This window comes from Mustela erminea, chromosome 3 (assembly GCF_009829155.1).
Source record: "Mustela erminea isolate mMusErm1 chromosome 3, mMusErm1.Pri, whole genome shotgun sequence".
In the NCBI taxonomy this organism is placed as follows: Eukaryota; Metazoa; Chordata; class Mammalia; order Carnivora; family Mustelidae; genus Mustela; species Mustela erminea.
The window spans coordinates 123,186,460-123,212,075 of NC_045616.1; the positions used below are offsets into that span (position 1 = coordinate 123,186,460).

Consider the following 25,616-nt stretch of genomic DNA (forward strand, 5'->3'; position numbering starts at 1 on the left):
AAATTTAATATAGGGAGGAGGCTACACCAGTGCCCGAAGACCCAAGAAATAGCCCAGGCAGGAGAGACGCTGGGGAGAGGCCGTGTTTCGAGTGTGTGGGATCGGGAGCTACCTGACAGGAAGTGGTAGAATAGCCAGGCCTGTTCAGGGGGTCAGGGGACCACGAGGGTGGGGCCATCGATGGGAGCTGGGACCACAGAGGCCGCCACAAGGAGAGAGGCTGCCTGAAGCGGAGAAATACCTTGGGCTCTCCCCTCCCATCTCCCACCAGGACACCAGAGGACGGGGCCCTGGGAAATGTTCTCCCCACAGGACAGAGCAGGGCGGGGCGGGGGATGCCTATGAGGGCAGGCAAGTGCATATCCAACCTCTGGAGACGGGAGCTGCCCAGAAGGGACGGCCGCAACCCGCATGCCTGCTCTGACCTAACCCTCCCGGGGCCTGGGGGTGTCCCAAACCTGTGGCCGCTGTATAGAGCTCTCTTTCCACTCAGATCCGAGGATGCCCAGACCCCTGAGGACAGGCAGATGGGCCCAAGATGGGGAACCCAGAACCCCCTGGAGAGGTGCTGGAAAGCCGGGGACTGCCTAGGGCATCCGTAGTAACTGAATAGCAGCAGCCAGGGCTCCTGAGCCCAGCATTAAGTTCAAGCTTAATGAACTTAATTAAGGGGGGGCAGATCTTTGTTCCCTAGTCTGCTTCTGGAGCCTCCGGCAAGCTTTGTCCCTGAGCTGCGGGTCCCCTGACAACACCCTGAGAAAGTGCTCCTGGGTGCAGATGGCCCTGAGCCTAGGACCAGAGTCACTGCTCTGGCAGTAGCAGAGGGCCTGGTTATGGCCTGAGTGACCATCTGACCTGTCCGGGTGCAGCAGACAGCAGAGAGCCCTGTTGTCGGAGAGGCGGGAGAATCCGGGCTACCCGTGCCGGTGAGCATCGCCCTGGATGGGAAGGCTGTACACCTGGCCCAGGCTGGCAGCACCAGGGATGGTGGAGCATGGGCAGTTCCAGCATGCCTCTGGGGTGTGACAGCAGCTTCTGAGGGAAGGGCTGTGCCCAACCGCAGCCAGGCCCTCGAGAGCCAGGGTCAGGGTCTTCCCCTCCGGAGGGGAGTAGGAGGCATTGTCACCCTCCCACATACAAGGAGAAAGGCCCTATGAACCTTCCTCTAGATGTCATGCCATCTCTGCTACGGTCCCCATAAGAATGATAACTGTGTTTACTGAGATCTAGTATGCCTGGTGCTGGGGTAAGTGATTTTCTATCAGTATCTCATTTTTCCTTAAAAGAACTTTGTGGGATAGGTACCATGGAGATTCTCATGGGTGGGTCAGAAAATATGGCCCACAGTCCAATAAAAGTTTGAAGACGGCCATGGTAACATTAGCATAAAAGGAAGCAGCACTCCCAGAGACCCAAGGAAGGGGGATTCGTGTCTGAGTAAAGTGGAGAAACATGAAGGCATTTCACAGGAAATAGAAAGATATGAAATGAATTCTTCAGAGGAGATTCTCCACCCACAACAGTCCACCCACACTCAGGCACAAGATATAAAGAGGAAGCCTGTTGTGGCCCACACAATCCCCACATAGATTGCACATCAAAAAATAAAAACAGGGGCACCTGGGTGGCTCAGTCGATTGAATGCCCACACTGGGCTCCCTACTCAGTAGGGAGTCTGCTTCTCCCTCTCCCTGTGCCCCTCCCCTCTCAAATAAGTAAATACAATCTTTTTAAAAAAGATTTATTTATCTGACAGAAATCACAAGTAGGCAGAAAGGCAGGCAGAGAGAGGGGGCAAGGCAGGCTCCGACGAAGCAGAGAGCCCAATGCGGGGCTTGATCCCAGGACCCTGGGATCATGACCCAAGCTGAAGGCAGAGGCTTTAACCCACTGAGCCTCTCAGGCACCTCAAGTAAATACAATCTTAAAAACATAAATAAAAACAGACAAAACCCTGGTTTCTGGCTTCTCTTGAAAAATCAGAATGTCTGGGCACCTGGGTGGCTCAGTTGGTTAGGTGACTGCCTTCAGCTCAGGTCATGATCCTGGAGTCCCAGGATTGAGTCCCACACTGGGGCCCCCTGCTCAGCAGGGAGTCTGCTTCTCCCTCTGGCCTTCCCTCTCATGCTCTCTCTCTCATTTAAAAAAAAAAAATCAGAATGTTTGGCACCACTGAGCCCTCATTCTGATGTGGAATGTTGATTAGAGCCAGGAAGCTGCTAGCTGCTTTGGACTGTGGGTGAGGGCTCTGGTCCATCGCAGTCGCCACCACTCCCTAACGTCTTTCACCTGGTCCTTCAGCTCAACTGCGCCCCCTGCCCCGCCCCACGGGCATTTCAGGCGGCCCCTCAGCAGATTGGTAGAGCCCTGCTGCCACCTGGTGGCCACAGCCTACACTTTCCATCATGGCCGGGCAGTGAGGTTCCTGACGCGTTATCCGTGACCGTTCCCTCGGACTGTTCCACTTAATCTTCTCACCCCCGCCCCGTGAGAATGGGAATCGCACCCATCTGACAGATGAGAAAACAGGAAAGGTAAATATGGAAATTACCGCTAAGAAAACAGATGAGCAAGGTTAAGTGGCTCAGGCTAGTTGAACTGAGCCTGAATTGATGGATGAATGGATGGTTCAGCTAGCTGTTCTTCCTGATATTGCCGGAAGTGGAATCCTGTTCTTTCCATAACCCTAGCCCAGGATACTTTAGGCTCTGTCCTCCGCAATAGGCCCCATGATGACTTCCACGCTGGACGCTAGGTCCCGGTGAGAGAGCCTGTGCCTCCTTAGGATAAGCCAGGATGCTACAATGAGTACTTTAAGAGGACAGGGCAGGCTGGGGACCCTCATCCCACTTATTCACATGCAGAAGCCGTAAGTGCGCTGTTACTTGTCTATGGTCAAGCAGGCCTTGAACTCAGGATTTCTAAGGCCAAGAGTGGGGCAATTTTCCACACCACCATGCTGCCTCCCTAGGCCTGAGAAGGCCTTTCTTTCTCTTTTGCTTTCCCCAATCCCACTTATCCCAAAAGGCCTGGCACCTGCCCTGCCTCCTCCAGGAAGCCTTCCTGATCACTTCAGCCCCCAAAACTCCCTCTCACTTATATGAGCACCTATAAGCCTGGTCCGTAGTCCCCTTCTGGGGTTGACAGCATGCTGCCCTGTGGTAGCAGGTAATTGCCTGATGCCTGTATGTCCTGTCTCTCCAGCCGGCGGGAGATCCTGGGAGGCAGGGCTTCCTGTTCCCTCTGGGATGTTTATGGAAGCAATGTGAGTTGACAATTTATTCCTTGAGCCATGTGACAAAACCCTGGGGAAATTCCAGAATGAACTGGAGCTTGCATCCTAAAATGTGACCCTGGGCATGTCACTTCTCTACATCAATCCTTTCAGTGGCTTTCTGCCGGTCTCAGAACACAACTCAGCTCCTTCCCATGTGGACATCTCAAAGCCATCTCTCCCTGCACCTAGTACTCCCCCACACACCCTGCGTTCTAGCTCTACAGCATTTTGGTTCCCTGATGAAACATGCTTATGCCTACCTCTGGGCCTTTGCATGTGCCCTCTGTCCCACCTTCACCCAACCCAAGTTACCTTTTAAGCCTCAGCTTGGATGTTACTTCTTTAAGGAAGCCTTCCTTAGTGGCCCAGTGTTGGTTAGGGACACTGACCCCTCCACTGGGCTCCAGTGGCACCTGTTACTGCCCTGTGCGAACACTTACACTGCATGTAATGGACCACTGACTTGTCTGTCTCCCTCCCCAGAGAGTGGGCTTTGGGAGGACAGGGTCCCCATCTGACTTCTCACTGTATCCCAGTAGCCAAGGCCAACTCCTAGAGGCACTAGAGATGAGCGGTAGACCCTTATCAAATGAACGCATGAGGGGCACTTGGGATCAGTCAGTTAAGTGTCTGCCTTCGACTCGGGTCATGATCTCCAGGTCCTGGGATTGAGGCCCGGGTTGTGCTCCCTGCCTCGTAGGGAGTCTGCTGCTCCCTCTGCCTCTCCTAGCCACTCCTTCACTTCTGTGTGTGCACGCGCGCTCTCAAGTAAATAAAATCTCTAAAAAAAAAAAAAAAAAAAAGAGGAAAATGAACACATGAACGAACGAGGTCCTGTTTTTATGAACACCTATCCCATTGGGGCATCTGACTCTCCAATGGTTAGAGTCCCGCAAACTCCAGAGAGGTTTTCCTCTTTGAAGTCCTTTATTCTCAGCAGTTCCCATCACTGCTTCACCAAGCTAGAGCTCCCCACAGTGAGCGGGACTCTAATCATCTTTCCTCCATATTGTAACCTTGCCCTCACGTTCAGACCTGGGTTTGGGCAGAAAAGGTTAAAGCAGTCGCACTCTGCGGCAGGGAGCAAGGGCCGCCCTCAGCATCAGCCTTGTCTGGTTTCCGGGTAGACACCCTGGCAAGTTCAGGGAGAGGCGGCCTCACAGGGCGATACGTAGGGCGGAGGACGCAGTGCAGGTTTACAGGATTCTGGGGGGCAGGGGCAAGGCACATTACACAGAGGTCTCTGCAGAAAATCCAGGCCATTCTCTGCCTCTTAACATGCATTTTCTCAGTTGTCACTGACTCTGGATCTCCACCCCTAGTCTACAAGAAACCACAACCTGTGTGCCCCTGAAGACATTTTCTTTCTCCCCTCACGAGACAGATGTGGTTCCACATGTATTCCAGGTTTCTGCCTTCTGCCTTCAAGAACATCCAGTTTTGTTCAGGTCCCTCTTAATGGCACTTAATAAATATACATTCTGGGACCTGACAGAACAGGCTGTCCTCTTTCAAAACATCTCTAAAGCTGCCTGTTCAAAACATTTGAGCAAGGACAGAACTCAGAGGGGGCACATCCCAGCTTACAGCTGGCGGCCGCTTCAGACCGCAGACCCGTCTCGTCCACTACTGCGTGTCTCGAAGTCCCCAGTCCCGGGGACACACCGGAAGCACCTGGGGAGCTTTCTGAGTTCCTGAGGGCCTGGCCCCAGCCTAGACCAACTCCATTACAATCTCTGCGGGCGGGACGGTGGGGGCGGGGGGATCCTGGCATCAGTCACCGGCCCCGCAGCAAGCAGCCAGGTTGAGAAGCCTGAGCTGGGGTTCTAGCCCACAGGAGAGTCTCAGTAAGCACTGAGGGACCCACACATGGATTTCCTGTCTTGTAAATGCTCCCCTATGTCTTCTACTTGTATTAGAAATCTTAGTGGGAAAGAGAAAGGAAAATGAGTCAAGAGAATCTTACAGAGTGAATCTGGTGCCAGCACGGGGTCAGTGGGGACTGAGTTTCTCTTGCACAATCCATCTTCCCACTTTCCTGAACCGAGGAGTGAGGTGCAGATCTCACGCGGGCATGTATATATTTCTTAAAAGCCCTCCCAAAGCCAGAGCTAACTGCTTTAGGCGCTACAGTGACAATACCATGGAGAGGTTCTTGGAGGTAAGTCTAAGCTAACACTGGATTTTTCCCCAGCCTCTAGATTGGGTCGGCCCCCAAATGTATAATTTGTATTACAGGTTAGGCCAGACCCCCTTTCCCCTCTTCTGTGAATCCCCAGATGTATCTTAGCCAAAGTGACAACCCAGAGAGGGTAATTCAATGGTGGCTGCTCCCAGAATGGCCCCAGTGGGTCGGTTTGCCTTGAACAGGTATTGTTTTTCCCATTTCCAGGTCCTAGAAAGGGATGGCGATGGGTCTGACCTCACCAAGTTCAAGAGACTGGCTACCTAGAAAGCAGTGTGGAGAGGGGCCCTGAGGTAGCTCCTGGGCTGAGGGGAGAGGGCCCCATGCTGAGTCCCAGTGTCTGCCACGGCTGGGCAGGGCCAGCAGAGGCTCGAACTCTGCAGCTGGGCCTGAGGGTGCTGGGGCCATCCTGACACCATTGCTGGTCTGAGACCATTTCATGCTACCATGAAAATCGACATTTTTATCACACTTAATAATTTACAAGGTGCTTCCCGTCCTTAGCCTCAGGCCATTCTCGCCACAACCCTGTGAGTTAGACCTCCGTGGATGAGAAAACTGAGGTTGTGTCCTATGTCTAAGGCCCTTCCGCCAACTGACACCCACATGCACCTGCTACCTCCAGGCCCTGAAACCACCAGGTGCTCCCCCGGCTCCCGACTTCCAGAAACAGGAAAGCAAGCCATCACCCAAGCTCCCCCACCCACCAGGCTTTCCATCACCTGCTGCACAGAGTTGCCTAAGCAATTTGCATGCCCTTTGTTCCCTAGTGCAGAGAACACAAGCCCAGCAGCTACACAGCCTCATGTGCCCGCATCCCCACTCCTTACCCTCAAAATCTCCAGTTCCCAGGAACAGCCTCTGAATTTGCCTAAACACGTTTCAGAACGGTGACCCAGCCACACCCGCTCTGAGGCTCCGCCAAGGAGAACCTTTCCACTGCCCTCACAAGCCCTTGCTCCTCAGCTAGAGAGGGCTGGAAGGGAGGTTCACCACCCAAGACAACTCAGCTGCCAGCATTTGTTGGCTGCGGTGTCTCCTGATGCAACATGCAGGGAATGAACTGTCAGGCCAGACAGCTCTGGACCTCTCCAGCGCCCTGCAACTCCACGCACACAGGTAACATTCACCTGCGTGACCCACTCGGTGGGCAGGGCTGGATGGGGGCACAGGTAAGACAGGCCATAAATGACAGCAAGTCCTCATCAACTTGACCTGCCATCCAGGCTGTTGTGACTTCAGACGGGAACCCCGTTTTCTGCAGACCAGATGAGTGCCTCTGGCTGGAGCCCCTCCTGCTCACCCATGCCAGGCACGCCTGCAAGGCCCACCCACCTCTACTGGCAGCCCTTCACCCCACCTAGGCCTGATCTCCCCTCTCACCCCCGCCTTCTCTTGGATTCCTTCCTCTCACGGGGTCCTACCATCCAAGCCTCCCTGTCCCTTGGCAGCACAGGCACCACAGCGGGCACCCTAGGAGGGCAGACTCCAGCCCCACGGAGCTGGGCTTGGGGCTCTGGCCAGGAAGCTGGAAGGCACATATCCCTTCTGCTTGTTCACTTCCACGAGGCTCCATTCCGGGTTCCCCTTCTTGTCCTGGGCCTCTAGGACAGTCACCAGCTGGCCCGCCTGCAGACTCACTTCATGGCTGCTTCTGGCCACAAAGGGGTACACCACCACCGCCTGAAACACATGGGGAGTGACACAGTAACAGTGCCGCGTGGGGACAGACACACCCAACCCAGAGATGCCATTCTCGTCTTGTTCCCTCCCACCCGACTCAGTGTCCACGGGGCAGTCACCACGTCCCAAGGACATCCTCTCTGCTTCCACCAGCAATACCCACTGTGTGCCAGCTCTGTTCCAGCGTGTTCCCTGGGCTTGACTCTCACAGTTCTATAATTCTATCTGCTCCATTTTTCAGATAAGGAAATGGGAGACTCAGGGAAGTCAAAGAGCTCATTCAAAATCACATAGCAACGACGCCAGGCCTGTCAGTACGGGTGCCCTCGGTCCACTGCTGTCACCCCACTGAGCAGAGCACGTGGCAGCCTCTCCCCTAAAACCCTTCCCGGATCTGAGGGTGTCACCTACCCAGGCCCGCTTCCCAACTTGGAGTAGAGACGGGGAATCAGGGGACTCGGTTAATTTTTAAGAAAGGCATTGAACCGGGGAGGGGGGGACTGGAAGGGAGGGTAGTTATTAGGCTAATATTTCACCTCCCTGGCCTCAGTTTCATCATCTGCGAAATGGAAGTAATAGCATCTCCCACTCCAGGTAATTGTGGGAGTTCAATGAATGATGTGCATCTGTGCCCAGTACACGCTCAGGGCTCAGTACATGTGGGGTACTCTGACTCTGTTTACCATTCCTGCTGTTACTGTGGCCAACCCTCTGGAACAGTCAGAAGCAGGGGAGGACGGGGACCATTCCACAAGTGTGGACCCATGAACAGAGGAAGTGGCCGATGTGTTTGGGAAGATGGACAGCTGGGCTCACCCAGACCTAGAAATGCTGCCCACTCTGGGTGGAGCTGAGGCCCAGCCAGGCCCTCTGGGGAGCTCCTTGTGGGTTCTTGGCTAATGGGCGGGAATGCCCAGCAGGAGTCATTGGCCCTCGGAGCCTTCCTGGGGATAAGCCCCACGCTGCATGCCTCACATCATACAGGCTTCTCCACTGCCCCCCAATAGCCCACCTGAGGCTCCTCTCAGGCCTGAGGCCTCCCGGACTGTTCACCGCCAGTCTCTGGTTTCCTACTACTGCTCCCTGTCGCTGCTCCTGCCCTTTCTACTGCCCACCTGTCACAGATGAAGCTCTCTTCTACCGGGAAGTGCGGCTGCCATTTACTAAAGCTCACATATGCCTGGCCTGGCCTTCCTAGCTCCTCCGGCCCTCACAGCGACCCCACAGAGCTTCTCCTCCCTCGACGACTCTGTCCCAGCAAAGCCAAACCCTTTAATTGCTTCCCATCACTTTTTTGGCTTTGAGGTAGAATTCAAATACTATAGCAGTCATCTTTTTACAGTGTACGATTCAGTAGTTTTTAATAGATTCAAAGGCGTGCAATCAGCGTTTCTAATTCCAGAACATTTTCATCCCCTCAAAAAGAACCCCCCATTTGAGAGAGCAGTCCCTTCCCAACTCCCGCCACCCCCTGGTCCCTGCCAACCACTGATGTACTTCCCGTCTCCAGCCATTTGCCTGGTTTCGACGTTTCATACAAAGTCATACAGCACGAGGACTTCTGCACAGAGCTGCATGTGACAGCATGTACTGGCCCTTCCTTCTTTTTCATGGCCGAATAATACTCCGTTGTGTGGCTACGCTGCATCTCACTTACCCCCACTCGTCCGCTGATGGACACTTGGCTTATTTCTACTTCCTGGCAGTTATGACTAATGCCGCTGTGAACATGCGTCTGGGATCCCCACTGTTCTGAAGCCAAGGCAGACACCCTCGCCAAGGCCATAAGGCTCCCCTGGCTTGGCCCTGCCGACCTCTCTAGCAGCACCGCACCCCTACCTTCTCCTCCCCGCCATGTGCCCCTCCTTTGTCCACACAACAGACACACACATGTGCACGTGTACACACACAAACATGCTGGGCCTCTGCCTTCACTATGCACACTTTCTGAGGAGCTCTTCCCATGCACATGCCGGCACACTCCCTTTATCCACTTAATCCCTGCTCACCCTTCAAATCTGAGAAAAAGCATCATTCTTCTTAGAAAAGCCTTTCCTGCACCTCTCTCACTAGACCTAGGGCTCCAGTACTTATCATGGCTCTAACTTTCCAATGATTCCCATGATTATTTTATTAATTGCTGTTTTCCCCACCCCCAGGTTATAAATCTGAGGAAAGCAAGGACCAAGATTTACTTTTGCTTATGATTACATCTCTCATCTAGCACAATGCCTGGCAAACAGTGAATGAATGAATGAATGAATGAATGAATTCCACTCATCCCTTTGATAGGGAGCCAGGGGTTGTTTATGGGGCAGGGATGAAATCCTCCTTTTTCCAGGTCCAGTGCTGACCAGGACACCAGTGTGGTCACTGACCAAGGCCCTGGCCTCAAGGGACGGTAGCCTCTTCCAACAGGAGGAATATCAAAGCCCACTCCAGGTGGCTATGGGAGGGCAAACCCCACCCCTCTCCCAGACTCACCTGGGTCACCGTTGGGAGAGAGGGGACAGGGGCTGGGATGGGCTCTGGTGCCAGGTGATGGGAGTCCTGGTGAGGCCCCTCCTGCCCTTTGATTTCCTCCTGACCGGAGATGACATGGTACAGCTCCAGTTTCCCAGCTGGTGCATATCCTCGATGTCCTACAGGACACGCACAATGTTATCTGGCTGCAGACCGCCCTTCCCATCCCTTTTAGTGGTGGAGGAAGTCAGCACCATTCATGGATGTGAATGCCTCCAGCACAATTTCCCAAATGAAAGAGGACCTGAAAAGGTCATCTAGGAACCTCACAAACCCACCCCAAACCCACACTCAAACTCACCGTTTCCAGCTTCTACTTGCACATCCCCAGTGACAGGGAGCTCATTCCCTACCAAGGCAACCCACTCTGCTTTGAACAGGGGTAAGACGTTCTCCCTTGGGCTGGTATGAATACTGCTTTCCTGGCACTGGTCCCCTTCCCCACAAGCGAAGACCTAGAGTGGGGCTGCTTCCTCACTCAGCACAGCCTTTTGCAGAAGGCAGAAACTGCCTTTCTCTTCGCTGAGTACCCCCAGTCCCCACTCCAGCGCTGTTTTGCTCCCTATCACCGTGCCCGGCGAGCACCGCCTGAGAGCTTGCTGGGCGGCGGGACTGGCATTTGATTGTACAGTCTTCACGCCAAGCCTCCGGGTCAGTACTGTTGTCTCCATCTGACGGCTGGGCCAGCAGAGCTCGGAGAGGCTCCGCTAACTTCTCTGAGATCACGCAGTTAGTCAAGTGGCTGACTTGGGATCCAAACTCAGTCCCATTGACCCTAGTGGCCGGATTGAATCCAATTCAGCTGTTTGTCAACTTGAGTCATGAGACTGCCCTTTCACAGTTTCTGCTGGATTTGTACCATTTTCTTAAATTTTTTTTTAAAGAAGGCTCGGTGCCCAGTGTGAAGCCTAACATGGGCTTGGACTCACGACCCTGAGATCAAGACCTGAGCTGAGATCAAGAGTCACACACTTAATTTTTTTATAAACTCACTTTTTAAAACTTAGACTTGTTCTACCAATAACATGAATAAAATTACGGGTTTATGAACTGGCTATCGTTTTTCTCATATGCAGAAAAATATTTCAGTGACAATTACAATACACTGCCTGAAGGGGAAAAACTGTCTGTGGATCCCTTCCCAGTGAGCCTGTGTGACCCTCATCATGTGGGTCACAGGCCCCTTTCTGGAAGAAACTGCTGGGCCATCTCCTCTTGGTTTCAAGGTGCCACTTGCCTCCTGCCCAGTTACACTGGGGCACCCAGACCTGAGCAGCACATCCAAGGCTGGGACCAGTGCATGGGGGACAGGCAGGACCACATGTCTCTCGTTCTAGATGCCAGACGTCCTCCCTATAGCTGGGATCCAAGCATGCCTTCTCTGCGTGTCTACGTCTTTGAGGGAGATGCTGGAGCTCTCTCTGCACATCTCTGTCTACCCCAAATCTGCATAGCCAGACCCTTGCCCACAGCCGGATCTCCCCACTGGTTCCTGTTGGGGAGCTTCCCAGAGGGAGGGGAAGAGCCCCCGAAGCCTCACGTACCCCCGGTGTCCACCAGCCAGCGGCTGCTGTTGCCTTTGGTGTCCTTGTTTTGAAGGAGAGCCACAACCTGGCCCCGCAGCAGCGTCAGGTCCAGAGTCCCAGCCCCGCTGACATTGCTTGTCACCTGGTACAGCTTTTCTGGGCCGTACCTGCTCAGGAGAGCCTGCACCTGGCGTTCAGCCCCTGGAAGGAGTGGCTGGGGGTGGGGGAGGGACAAAGAGAGACATAGGTGCCTCAGTCAGTGTGTCAAAGCTGGCTGCCCGAGCTGACAGCCAGGAGCCCTGCGCCGATGCTTCCTCTGCTGCCAATGGGCAGTAGTCGCCTCACTGACAGATTAGAGGAAGGACACACACTCTTAGGCTCCGAAGGGATCTCAAAAAAACCCCTCATTTTAACCTCTAAAAAAAATCCCTCCTAGGTCTAAGCTTCTGGAATTTTCTAAAATTCTAATTCAGCTTCCAGAAGTTCTCAGTTACAGAACTCTAGGATGGGGCCCTAAATTCTGGCCACAGCATCAAGCTGAATAACCCCACAGGAAAAAGCCCAGCACAGGTCTTCCAGCCCGAATGAGTAAGACCGTGACCTTCACACGGGCACCAGGCCTGACTCGTGCGGCTGCTCTGACAGCCGGCACGGGGTGACGCACGTAGACCCTCCCTCACGTGTGACGGAAAGGAGTGCTATCTTCTATTCCACAAGTATTTATCAAGCACCTACTGTTTACAAGGCACAGTAAACCTTCTGAATGGGGTAACAGAAACGCAGAAGACAGTTCTGCCCTGATGGAAACGGCCAGCTAGCCGGGAAGAATGACTGAGGGGTGCTTTCCATGCATCCAAAAATCTCCTGGCACTGCCTTTGTTTTCTTGTTCATTTCTTCCAGCAAAAGTATCACCAGGAAAAGACTCAGGGGTGACGGTCCCCTTTTTGCAAAACAAAGAAGAAACTAAAAATATTAAATATAGATTTACTACAGATTCTCTGACTATATATGTGTGTGTATATATACAGCGATCACATTCTATGTGGTAGTTTCTGGGGGAGGAGGAGCTTGGTGTAGGGAAAGCAGACAGAAGTGCCCTTCAGGGACGTCTGGGCAGAGACTCTGCCACTTTGCCATTACCCCTACTCCAGGGGGTTCACTAGTCAGGCTCAAGAACTAGCAGAACTTGATGTTTCTAAACAGGCCCTTAGGTGGATGTGGAGACAGGGGAGCTTTTTTTCCCCAGAATGGAGGTGTTACCCTGAGTGTAAAAGCTAGCTGTGTAGAAACGTTTGCCTTCTTTCTCAAGTCCGAGAGGCCGCGGGCAGAGAAGAGCCGCATTCCCTAGAGGGACCAAGGGGACACGTGGGAGGATATCACGAGGACTGCTTCTGTCCTGGGAGACCACCTCACTTCTGTGGGTTCTGAACCCCGAGCCAAAGAAGTCAGGAATGCGTAGGAGGGGTGTGGGGGGCCGGGTGGGAACGAAGGTGGAAAAGAGGGGGCATCTCCTCTCTTCCTGCCAGTTTGCAACACACCTTGGGTTCATGATGTTTCCATTCCTTTCTCTTGTTTTTCTTTGTTTTCTCTTTTTTTCTACAATCAGCATGAAATGCTTTTACAATAAGAAAAATATTATTATCTCAAGTAGAGAGAGAGAGGAGTTTCCCATGACTCATCTGAGTGGCTGCTTTGCTCTTTACTTTCTGTACTTGTCCTCCCCCCCAACCCTGTAGGGCCCACGCCACCCCAACCCCCGTGGGACCTCTGGCCGGGACAGCCTTGGTGTGGGGGGGAAGGGAGGCATGGCTGTGGCCTGAGGAAGTGTCCGCTCTCCTCGGAGAGGGCCTGCATCCCTGATGGCCTTTGGCCTTCTCTGCATTCCAGTCAGGTGCACAGGCCACCTCTACAGGCCAGCCCTTGTGGGATGGGCTCCTTTACTTGTCTCTCTGGGTCTCTGGAGCCCCTTCCTCCCGTCCGGGGAATCCTGGCCCTGTCTCCCCACCCTTGACTTCACATTTCACATGGGACTGAACACACTGCTTCAGGAGTCTCTCGTCCAGGTCTGTCCCCTGCGGGGCCCCCTTCTCCCTTCGGCTAATTCAGCTCCACTTCCGACGTATGCTACCTGCGTACATCCTTCAAGTGCACCGGAAACATACCTTTTCCTTCTATTTTAGAGAAAAATACTTTACCCAGAAAAGCATCTGGCCAGCCAAAGTCTGTAAACCATAATGCAGCCGAAATGCTGTGTCTTGCAATTGAAAATGCCATAGCAAAATGGAAATGTAAATGATTTATTATTCCCACTTTTTATTCACCCCGATTGCTGGTATCTGAAGCCGGTTCAGTGGGATGGTAAGGAAACAGAGTAAGCTTTTTTAAAAAATGTGAAATTCCAGGTTTGGGGATGCTGATGTCACTTGCCTGTTATTATGTCTAATTGCATTTAATATTCTACTGTTCTTCTCTGATGTTTATTGGCCACGAGGAGCATGTGTGTAGGTGGTGTGAATCCTATCACCTCCTCTGGCTCACAGACAGAAAGAAGAGAGGGAAAGGGTACAGGGAAACCTGGGGTAAAAAAAGGAAACGGGACCGGGCCTTCCCCCACTGGCAGGTGAAAGACTGGACAGTCTGCGGGGCAAGGAGGGACACTTACTTGTACGGTGGGAGGTGGCAGCACTTTCTCAAAGTTCTCTTGAAAAGAGCGAAGCTGGTGACCATTCTGGCCCAGGGTGTCCTCCACCAGCTTCCAAAAGGCTGGCTCGGAGAGGTGGTAGTGGGGCAGCTGTGGGACAGACACTGTCATCAGAGCATTCTCTGGGAGGAAGGGGACAGAAAGATTCGGGTAGTCTACATTCCAGCCCCAGGTGTGTGAAGAGGGATTTTCATGTCTTCGTCAGCTGTCATGTGTGTTTGCTGACTGCCCTGCTCAGTGTCCTTCAAGAAAGTGTCCTTCTGTGGGAGTCTAGGAATATTGCCCACCGTGGAGCTGTGGCCACAGGGGTGGCAGGCACGGCCTCCCTTCTCCCATCTGCTGTGAGCAGCCCACGGACTAGACAACGAACCCGAGCAAGGCCAGGCAGAATCCTCCCAACACATTTAGAATATGAAGGCTGAGAGCAAGAGGAAAACTTCTCTTTTAGATGCTGAGATGTAAAACTGTCTCTTCCACCATGCAGAAAAAGGTTGTCCTGAGAATGAAGCCAGCCCAGACAGGGAAACAGAGCTAGGAGATGGAGAGAAAATCGGAGCCCTGACACTGTTTGTGCTGAATGCACCTGCCGTGGGTTCGATCGCCTCTTGGGCCTCCCATTTATGCAAATCAGGATGTCCTTCTTTATGCCTCAGCTGGTTTGGAACCCAAGGAGTTCTGAGTAATGCCGCATCCTGAGACCGTGGCCTAGCTAGCCATCTCCTGCATTCTTCCCAACAACCAAGGAACGAGTAAGATCCACAGCTAATGGAGACCAGCCCTCTCTGCTTGTCACCAAGCTTACTGCTCTTGGGTCTGACTTAGAACCTTTCCCCTGCCCCCAGGATGCAGACTGAGGTTCTACTGTGCAGGCCTTTCCCAGGCATGGGACTGGTCCAGGGCAATGGGCCATAGGACACAGACAAGGAAGCTGGCACCAGTCACTGACAGGTCCAAACAATCGAAAGGACAGGCCCAACCAGGAAAGACCCACTTTCTACTTTTATAAAGTTGATCTTCCCGCTGCTGGCATCCAGCAACACTCCCCAGGCCCACACATCCCAGTCTAAACACAAGAGGCCTGGCAGCCCTACAGACAGAACTGAGGGTGGAAAGAGAATGATGATCATCTAATCACACCGACCCTCCGGCTTTGGGAAAGAAATGCTTCTTTTGGCAGATGGTTCAGGCTTAATTAAATTCAAAAAGCATGTCTAAGACAGAACTCTGTACTAAATGCTTTGAAGGCCCAAAAGAATAAAAGCCTATCGTCCCAGCCCTCCTCAACGAGGAGAAACAGCTTCTTCCAGCACCCCAGCTGAAGGCAGGCTCTGCGAAGCGCTTAGCACAGCACATCCTAAGGGCTGTTGGAGTATGTGGGATGGGGAGATGGGCTCTCCCAGCTGCAAGAGGGAATGGAAAGGTTCATTCATCCGTCACATATTTGGGGAGTTCCTACCATGCACCAGGCATTGTGAAAGGCATAGAGGGCCTTGGGCTGGAGGCATTTCAGGCCAAGCAAGGGGTCTGTGCAAAGGGATGTGGTCACACTCAGAAGCGGTGTCCAGGAAATGGGACCACAGGGTGGCCTGGGACAAGGAGCCAGGGGTCACAAGCATTTCAGAGGAAGTTTCATGCAACACAGTGCAAGGGGGCGGCTGAGCCACGGACCAGGAAGCCCAGGAGACACTGTGTGCTCTGAGGAGTGCTGGACCATCCTAGGGGCCAGGCCCACAGTCCCTCAGCTCTGACGCTGACAGAGACAGACCTGAAAGCAGCTTGGTATTCTTCCCTGGTCCTCAAAGCTCTGAATTCAAAGTTTGTCCTTGGAAGTTTGTCCAAACTTCTTTGTGATCCATATAAATAGATCTTTCAGCGGACAACTTTTCTAATAGGATGCCAAGCAGTGTTCAGAGCCCAGGCTTCGGAGTTGAGCTGCCAGGGTGAACTGCTGCTATCGGCTGTGTGGCCTCGGGCATGCTGTCTAACCCCTCTGTGCCTCAGCTTCCTTTTGGAACACGGATGATGATGGTACCTACTCTCTACGGCCAGTGTGAGGATGTGCTGGGATAACGCATGGAAGGGACACACCACGTGTTCACGAGGATACAGCTGCTAGAAGTAGTCACAGCAGCGGGAACGCCAACCAGAGACACTGACTCCCGACTTTGGGGAAGGGCCGGGCCTCTGTCACCGACTTCTAATATATTCCAAGGACGGGCCCCAAGGTCTGCTATTTTCCCGGCAGAGCCTCCACCGCTTCTGAATCCCAGAGCCCAGGAATCGCCCGGAGTCCCAGTTCTATTCTCGTTTACATGATCGGACTCCAGGAATGGGCAAATGACATAAGAGATGTCCAGGAGGTCCCCATGGCCGCCTGCTAAGCACTGACGGCCTAATCTCCCTCCATGCCAGCCCCCTTGAACTGCTGGCTGCAGGGCTATGAGGCCCTGGCTACTCAGCAGAGGCGCCCCAGTCCCAGAGGCCTTACCTGGGCCAAGCTGCCCTCTGCCCTCTGCAGCACCTGCTGTGCGAGGTCCCTCTGGAGGCCCACGAATGTGCACAGGATCTGGCCCAGCCAGCGCACGGCCAGCCGGTTCAGCTGCGGGAGCTCGGCCACGAGCAGGGAGTTGAGGGCCTGGTACGTGTGCCGGGCCTCCTGCTCCTCGTACGTCACGCTGCCCACCTCCAACAGCTTTTCTTCCACCCTCTCGAAGTCCAAGAGTTTGTCCAGACGCTTCCTGACCAGGTTCTGAGGGCCAGCCAGGGCTTTGGCCAGGGTGCACAATGGCTGCCACACCAGGCCTTCTAGCCGCTGCTTCTGTGGGGAAAGGGGAGCTCGGGGCTGGGAAAGGGAGCGGCAGAGGGCAGGCACTGGGGAGAAGGGGTTTTGGAGGGAGGTAGGACCAGGCGGTAGTCCCACCCCCACCAACTCGATGTGACCTCTTGCATGTTATCTAACCTTTCTGGGCCTCAGTGTGCCCACCTGAACAATGGGGACAGAGCATGTATGAGCTTAGCAGAGGGCCTGGCCCTTCCTAACATCTGTGTACAGATCTTAGGAGATTTTGTAGAGGGGTGACCACAAACACAGTCTCTGGGACTCAGATTCCATCTTGACACTGACCATGCGAATAAGCTGGGAAGTCGCCCTCCCTGGGCTCCAGCTCTCCCCTGCAGAGTGCTGCTCTTAGCAGCCTCTGCCCCGTACGCCGTGTTGTGAGGATTAATGGAGACTATAAAGCGTTGAGCAGCTTATCTGCCTGGTGGATAGTAAGGCATAGCAAACATTAGCTGAGGCTATTTTTATCAGTAAAATGCATTAATAATAATAATTTCTGCCCTGCTTACTGCTCTGGAAGGTTATGGGTGCAACAATCATATAAAGGGCCTGGCTTTAAGTCATCTCTACAGCCATCGTGGGGCTTGAACTCACAACCCTGAGATCAAGAGTTGTGCGCTCTACTGACCGAGCCAGCCAGGAGGCCCCTAAATACTATTCTCACTAGGCTCTATGACCTGCCTCTTAAAGGAAGGGGAAAGGAGAAGCTGGACTCACGAAGCGTGGGAAGGCCTGGAGCTGGAGCTCCCGCATGAGGCTGCAGTACTCCGGCATGGGCCCTCCAGCGATGTCCAGATCACACTCCTGGGGCCGGAAGCGGAGGAAAGCCTGGACCCGGAGCAGACGAGAAACAGCCAATGAGGACCCACTGTGGCCATCCCACGCCTGCACCCCCTACTCTCACCCTACCTCTGGAGAGGCGGTCCAGCCCTCCGCACCCCCACCGTGACAGGGAAGCACACAGCCTACTCCATCCTTGCACAGCTCGGGTGATTAGCGAATCTTCCTGCGACAGAACCAGCCCTTTCTCCCTAATCCAGCGCTGCCCCGACCGGGTGTGTTTGCACGGCACCTCTGATTTCACTGCCGTGCCCATATTCCACATATTCGATGGATACCTGAAATCAACTAACCATTCCTTTTCATATCAGTGTATTTTTTTTTTTTTAATCACCTTATGACACTACTACCATAACGGGAAAACCAGCAGTAACTGCCACAAACAGGCATGTAAGAGTAACTGCTGTAAAAGCAAACAACGTCATTAAGTTCTGTCCAGACAGCCCTGCCGGCAGAAGGCTCCTGGCCCGAGACACACTCCGCCAGTGTTAAAAGACACAGCAGCCAAAGCAGCTTTTCCTGCACTCAGGGGATTAAAGGAGGGGTCCCATGCTTGCTGGGGGACTCTATGTCATGTAAGCCTGCCTCTGGGGGAACACAGCTTAATGCTTTCAAATATCTGTCCTACCCTGCAAAGCCGGATGGGTCTCGCACGTGACCCTGCTTCTCCGTCCTTTCTGGGAGCTGTCCCCTCCCGTCTCGCTGCACTCTGACGGGCTCCTGCTGCCTTCTGCCCAGGGGGCCCAGGATGGAGTGGGAAGAAGCAGGGGGATCTGCCCCACACAGAGGGGCCTGCAACTATGACCTCCCTCGCTTCGCACACTTCCCGTAAGGACACCCCAAATCCCATTATCCAAAGAGCCCGTTATCCTCTGACCAAGCTGCTTTGTGCGAATGGCCATGACTGAGGACAAAACCACAAAGGGACGGAGTGGATGGAATGAGTCAGCGTCAATGACAACAGTGAAGGAGAGTTTGGGGACAAGGAAAATAATGTGCCTGTTGGCATGCAAACGGGTGTTCCTGTGGGCTGAATTCAGCCTGTAGAAATACATTTTCTTGGGCCTTCAGAGTACTTAAGTTTTCATTAAATTTGCTGCTCGTGTGGACACATCATGAGATATCATCTGAAAGTTTTTTTCCCCCTAAAACCAGAATTGGCTACCGTCGGGTCCACATTCCCAAACAGCAACGGCTTCTCCAAGTCAAGTAACTGCTGCCCCTTTAGGCTTTGTTCACCCATACGGTCAAATTCTAAGTATTATTATGCATTTAACTCTACTGAAAAGTCTCGTCAACAGCCTATTAGACACTAAGACTCGGACATGTGCACATTTCATGTGACAATATTACCTGCCTCACTTTCTTTTTTCTTTTTTTTTTTAAAGATTTTATTTATTTATTTAACACAGAGAGAGAGATCACAAGTAGGCAGAGCAGCAGGCAGAGACAGAGGAGAAGCAGGCTCCCCGCTGAGCAGAGAGCCCGATGCGGGGCTCGATCCCAGGACCCTGAGATCATGACCTGAGCTGAAGGCAGAGGCTTTAACCCACTGAGCCACCCAGGCGCCCCATACCTGCCTCACTTTCATAGGCACCTGTGTCACCTGCTCTAGGTGCCAGACTGGTGGGTTGGGACTCGAACCCCAGTGAATTTTAACCCTGCTCAGTGGGAACCTCACCCCGAGAGCTGTGGGTTGGGGAGCACTCGCCTGTGGCCCTTCCTCTGACCTGCGGCCAGCGACCCGGTGACCTCTTCCATTTGGGTTCCTGCGGCTGGTGCTTTTGCCAGCTTGTCGGATGGACCCCAGGCGTCCTGCCTGGGGGACCCAGCCCAGCGCAGCCCAGTCATCGTTACCGGCAGAATCCTCACCTCCAGATTATCCAGGTAAACAGCCACATTGTTCTTCATCTCGGTCACACACAGTGACACCCATTGGAACCTCTCTTCTAAATCGTCAAATTCCTTGTCTTCCGTCTGAGAGGAGAGTGAGATCTGTGAACGCTGAGAATATCCACGCAGGGAGGAGGCGGGGGAACGCGTGGGCCCAGCCATGTCCCAAGCTCTCACTGGGGCCCACCTCTCCGCAGCCCTGCCCACCAGAGCCTCGTCCTTCAGCCCCAAAGCTGAGTGGGATGGTTAGAGGCAGTGAGTGCTGCTTAGTAGTTTGGTACTCAGAGTAAGATAAGCAAGCGCAGGAGTCCTAGGTCCTTGGCTGTGTGACCTGGGGCAAGTGTTACCCTCCTTGAGCCTGTTTTCTTCAGCTGCAAGTGGGATAATAAAAACACCTACTTCATTGTGCTGATCAAATAATGCCTGGTCTAGAGTAAGTGCCCCCAGCAATCTGAGCTGCTCCTGGGAGCTATTCCAAGCGGGTCCCTTACCCATGCCCAGAGGTTAGCTCTCCTATCTGCAGAAAGTGATGCTCAGAAAAGGACAGCACAGGGTGCCCTGGAGAAAGCCCCAGCCGGCTCTTCGGAATCATGTGAGGGTGACAGCTCAGCCCCTCCTAGCAACGCATGTGGAGAGGTCCCTGCAGCCCCCTCAGCCGCCACAGCACGTGTCAGCCCCCACAGCACCGTCCTTCCCCTCTGGAAGGGCTGGGATGCCACCCTTGCTCCGCCCAGGCTCACCCTGGGCACGAGCCCGGCCTCCTGCTTCAGCAGCTGGCTCAGCCGAGTGGTCTTCTTGGAGAGGGTGTGCGTGTTGAGGCGGGCCAGCCGCTCCCGGAGGGTCAGCTGCTCCACTCTGGCGTACTTGGAGGCTGCAGAAACAGAGGAGAGGGAAGGCATGGGGACCAGAGCTGACCCAGGAGAGCAGGCATCCCGGACACACCTGGCTAGGCGTCCGCTTGGGCCCTTGTCTCAAGCAGCACGCCCGCTCCAACAGCAGCGCGCAGAGGGCGAGACCCGGGCTGGCTGCAAGGTATGAGGCTGGCTGAGCAGCCTGACTTGGGCAAGGTGCCCCTTCCTCGGCCTGCTTCCTCATTCGTAAACGAGACCAGCCACCCCCTGTGCTTGCTCGGAGGATCACAGAAGACAGTGGGTTTGAATGGACTTTCTAAAGGAGGACTCAAGGGAGAGATGAGTTGCCGGAGGCCCCTGGGCCCATGTCAGCTAGGCCAGGCTGGGAACCATGAAGCCCCATTCCCGGTGCAGGACTTTCCACCCCCGGCCTGAGTCTGAAAGCCGGCTCTGCCTCTCACCAGCTCTGGCATCTGGAGGGAACGATCAGAGCTTTCATTTGACCTGACCATGACATGAGGCTACCGGGGCCAGCCTCCAAGAGCAACGGTAAGGATCAAACCAGATAAGGAATGAAAGACGTGTCACAGGAGCTGGATTATCACTATCATACCATCCAGATGGCACAGTGGAGTTTGCTCTCTACCTGGCACACGGCCTCATTTCCCAAACCTTTTTGTTTTAACAACCTAAGAGACAGAGTTTCCCGTGTACTAGCTGGCCTTCCCAAGGTATGTGTACACACACACACACACACACACACACACAGAGCTCTTGGCCTCCTCCATATTAATTTCTCCTCCACAGTATATGCAGTGTGGTTTGCATGGGACTGATCTTGCTTTGGTTCAAGGGGTGGGTGCTAGCTGGGCTAAGCCAGTTCATATAATCTCAAACTCCTGATCACAGTGATTGGTTCCAAGAATGATACATAAGCCAGGCCCAAGCCAAACAACTTATGGCATTCCCCTAACGATGGTAACTGGTTCAGGGTGAGCACAGGACCCAAATGGGTCCTATCAGAATGACACTCCAATCTAATTTATGACTAAGGGGTGAAAGATCCCTGCAGGGTGTGTTTCAGATGTGAGTCTTAGAACAGCAATAGCCATTTACTATGATGAGGGAGGCCAGCCTGGACATGAAGTAACACACAGTAAAGATCAGAGATGAGAGAATTTTAGGGAAATGGAGCCAACACCCTGATCAAACCCTACCTAAAGTCCATATTACCTTTGGACTTGTGGTTACATGAGCCACTACATTTCCTTTATTAATGAAGATGGCTTGAAATGAGTGTTTTTGTACCTGGAAGCATTCTCACTGATATAACCCCGAAATCCCCCAAGTCCTTACCCACTTCCTTGCGCCTCTTGTACTCATTGATATTGGTGTTCACGTCCTGGAGGGCAGAGACAGCCCTCTGAAGCACAGGGTAGGCACTGGCATCAGGGACTGTGTTCTCCAGGATTTTCTGCAGCAGCAGTGGGTACTTTGTAATCCTCTGAAGAGGGATCACCAGTAAGAAACTCAGGCCCGAGGGCCCAGCTTGTGGCCTGAGGGAGAAGGCTGGCATTAGGTAGGGGAAACCCACTGTTCCGGGGAACAGGAGTCCTGGGCTCTAGGTCCAGCTCTGCCTTTTAACTCACTGTGTGCTATCAGGCAAGTCACCCTGCTTACGTGGTTCTCAGTTTCCTCATCTGTAATGCATGAGGTCTAGATGCTAGAGAGGCACTGCTAGTTCTCACTGTTCCGGTTTCTGGGTCCTGGTTTCCCATCTGTACTAAATGCAACGGTCAGTTCTCGGTCTTCCACTTCCCTGGCCTGTCAGCAGCAGACACAGCTGACTTGTCCCTGCTCTTGAAACACTTTCTTCTTTTGGCCCCAGAGATGCCTTTTGTCCTGCTTTCCCTGCTCCGTGGGACACTCTCTTGGCCTCCTCTGCTGGCTTCCCTCCAATGCCAGAGTGCCCTTGGGCCTTCCCTCCCCTCCACTCCTTCTCTTACTGACTTCATTTAGTCTGATGGCTTTAAACACAGCCCCAACCCAGACCTCTGTTTTCCCACTTCTGTTCTGAGCTCTGGACTCACACGGTCAGCTGTCTGCGTGACACATCCACCTGGCTATGTCCTAAGCTCAACTCTGTATTCAGGGCACCCATTTGACATTTCATGCAGTAAAATGGTTTTGTGGCTTTACCAGTTGAAAGTTCGAAAAAAAAAAAAATCACAGGAACTTTGTGTTTATAGAGATGCATTTAAAGTATTTAAGGGTAGAGCTGCCTGGGTGGCTCAGTGGGTTAAGCCTCTGCCTTCAGCTCAGGTCATGATCCCAGGGTCCTGGGTGAGTCCTAGATCAGGCTCCCTGTTCTCCAGAGAGTCTGCTTCTCCTTCTGTCCCTCCTCCCACCTGTTCTTTCAATCGCTCTCTCTCTTTCTCAAATAAATAAGTAAAATTTTTAGGGAAAAAAATTATTTAATAGTAAACAGTCATGATTTCTATTACTTATCTTTAAACAGTTCAGCGTAAAAACAGCAGCAAAATGTTAACACTGGTTAGTTTTAGGTAGTGGTATATGTTTATTACATTTTATTTTTCTACAGGTGCAGAACACAAGAATGAGTAGTGTCAAGATCCCTTCCAGATGCACTATTTGATGAATGGATGACTTTTTCTAGTCCCTTTCTTGCTGATTTTGGGGATTTGCAGGAAAAAATACCTGTCAGTGGTTTCTGGGAAGAGGCTCACACAGTTTTCCTTGATCATAACCAGAAGCCCTCAGACCTGCCTTTCAAGAAGCCTATGAGGGTTTTAAACCTCAGTGTCTAGCACGCCTCCTCCAAGAGGACTCACAGATGCTGCTCAAAACCATTCTCCAGCCTCTCTCCATGGTACCCTGGCTTCTTACTCTTCCTCCTAAGGAAATATTTCCAGACCAAATGTCCAGGAAGTATCACCCCTGAGGCTAAGGACAGGCAGAACAGGTGGGTGCTCTCTCATTAGCCACGGGGGGTTGTGGGGGAGGCAGGGGTAGGAATACCTGTCAAGACGTGCCTACGCTGACCATCTGCTCTCACCATGGGTTTCCTAGCATTTGGCCAACCACAGGCAGGGGGAGATGGAAAAGTCACCAGATATTTGCAAAGCTCTGTCCTCTGGGCTTACTTTCCATGGGAAAGGGCCCAACTGCCTCATGAGGACAGCTGTCCACAAATAAGAGTACATGGGGTCTTCAAAGAGAGGATCACAGCTCTCCTCCACAATTAGCAAGGGGTCATGACAGAATCATAGCAGCCTTTTATGATTACAGCTTTTCTAAGGTAATCCGGAGGGAAAAAAAATTTTTTTTTAAAGTAGGCCCAACATGGGGATAGAACTCATGACCCTGAGTTCAAGACCTGGCTGAGATCAAGAGTCAGATGCTGGGGCGCCTGGGTGGCTCAGTGGACTAAGCCTCTGCCTTCGGCTGGGATCATGATCTCAGAGTCCTGGGACTGAGCCCTGCATTGGGCTCTCTGCTCGGCAGGGAGCCTGCTTCCCCTACTCTCTCTGCCTGCCTCTCTGCCTACTTGTGATCTCTGTCTGTCAAATAAATAAATAGATAAAATCTTTAAAAAAAGTAATAAATGAACAGAAGAAAGTTTGGATGGAAAAGTTAACCACCAGGTGGAGGGACGGAGAAATGTGAGACCGAAGGACAAAGGACTTTTACTCTTTATTTCCCCGTGTTTTGTTTAAATATTCCTTTTTTTCAGTAAGCATTCATTACTTTTATATTTAAAATGAAAAAAGAGGGGCGCCTGGGTGGCACATAAAGTTAAGCATCTGCCTTCAGCTCGGGTCATGATCTCAGAGTCCTGGGATCGAACCCCGTGTCAGGCTCCCTGCTTGGTAGGGAGTCTGCTTCTCCCTCTCTCTCTGCCCCTTCCCCCTGCTTTTTTCTCAAATAAGTTTTTATTTTATTTTATTTTATTTTTATTTTTTATTTTTTATTTTTTTAAAGATTTTATTTATTTATTTGACAGAGAGAGATCACAAGTAGGCAGAGAGGCAGGCAGAGAGAGAGAGAGGGAAGCAGGCTCCCCGCTGAGCAGGGAGCCCGATGCGGGACTCGATCCCAGGACCCTGAGATCATGACCTGAGCCGAAGGCAGCGGCTTAACCCACTGAGCCACCCAGGCGCCCTCAAATAAGTTTTTAAAAATTTTTAAAAAAATAAAATGAAGGAAGACTGTCAATAAAGGAAAAGAGAGATTATTTGCCTTCCCCAAACACTGCCTCGGCTGTCATTCTGAGAGTGGGCACTCTGTGCTGGACTGATCAGCCTCTGCAGGGCAGCTTTACCCCCGCCCCCCCCGCCCCCACCCCCAGCTGCAGAGCTTCCTGCCCACTGCAAGGGCAAGCTTTGATCCCCTGGCCCTCAGGTGGGAGCTGCATTAAGAGACAGGACAAATTGAAGATCCTGCCAGCTCACCCAGCCAAATAAAAAGGTAGCAAGCAGCATGCATTTTGGAATCACAAAGAATTGGATTAGATGGATGAGGAAGAATCCCTCACTGCTTGGTGTGGTGATTCCAGTTGGCTAAGCTCCAGAAACAGTCCCATGATCATATGCACAAAAAAACCAGGACTACTGTCTCAAGAGAGAGGAGGTGGAAAGCAAGGGCTGGCAGGATGAATGGCCTTCCTGGGGCAACACTGGACCAGGGGCTCTCATCGACGGCATGGTGGAAACTTGCAGGCACTGGGCTGCTCCAGGTACTTAGCAGGAGGGTCCAGGGCAGCAGGCCGTCTGCAAGGACAGCCCTGCACTGTGGAGCAGTGTGCCATGTCTCCTAGGGCCCTCTGAACATGCACAGGCTGAATGAATGCCTCAAAATGTGCTGCAAGTTCGAGATCAGAGGTGTTCTTGTGACTATCTAACGCCATCCAGTAACTGATCACAGCACTGGAAGTTTTTTTTTTTGTTTTTCTGTTTTTTTGTTTTTGTTTTTGTTTTGTTTTTTTTTTAAGATTTTACTTATTTATTTGACAGAGAGAGTGAGAGAGCATAAGCACAGGCAGGGAGAACAGTAGAAGGAGAGGGAGAACCAGGCTCCCTGCTGAGCTGGGAGCCTGGTTCTCCCTCTCCTTCTACTGTGACCATTTGACAGAGACAGTGAGAGAGGGAACGCAAGCAGGGGGAGTGGGAGAGGGAGCAGCAGGCTTCCTGCTGAACAGGGAGCCTGATGTGGGGCTCAAACCCAGGATCCTGGGATCAGGACCTGAGCCAAAGGCAGACACCTAACGACAGCCACCC

The 25,616-nt window shown here is 52.7% G+C and overlaps 1 protein-coding gene across 4 annotated transcripts in view; it reads right to left on the reverse strand.

Moving 5' to 3' along the window:
- Positions 1–4,185: 4,185 nt before the first annotated feature.
- ARHGEF37 (Rho guanine nucleotide exchange factor 37) overlaps positions 4,186–25,616 on the reverse strand; it is a 51,094-nt gene continuing 29,663 nt past the window's right edge. For all 4 annotated transcript variants that reach the window (XM_032337355.1, XM_032337353.1, XM_032337354.1 and 1 more), the window contains exons 5-14: positions 21,676–21,875; positions 20,209–20,339; positions 19,448–19,552; positions 17,453–17,563; positions 16,385–16,714; positions 13,858–13,986; positions 11,213–11,408; positions 9,630–9,787; positions 6,905–7,145; positions 4,186–6,872 (exon numbers count right to left, since the gene is read on the reverse strand). In XM_032337355.1, the coding sequence (XP_032193246.1) occupies positions 6,936–7,145; positions 9,630–9,787; positions 11,213–11,408; positions 13,858–13,986; positions 16,385–16,714; positions 17,453–17,563; positions 19,448–19,552; positions 20,209–20,339; positions 21,676–21,875 (1,570 nt within the window). In that variant the 3' untranslated portion in view covers positions 4,186–6,872; positions 6,905–6,935. The remainder of the gene's footprint in view (positions 6,873–6,904; positions 7,146–9,629; positions 9,788–11,212; positions 11,409–13,857; positions 13,987–16,384; positions 16,715–17,452; positions 17,564–19,447; positions 19,553–20,208; positions 20,340–21,675; positions 21,876–25,616) is intronic.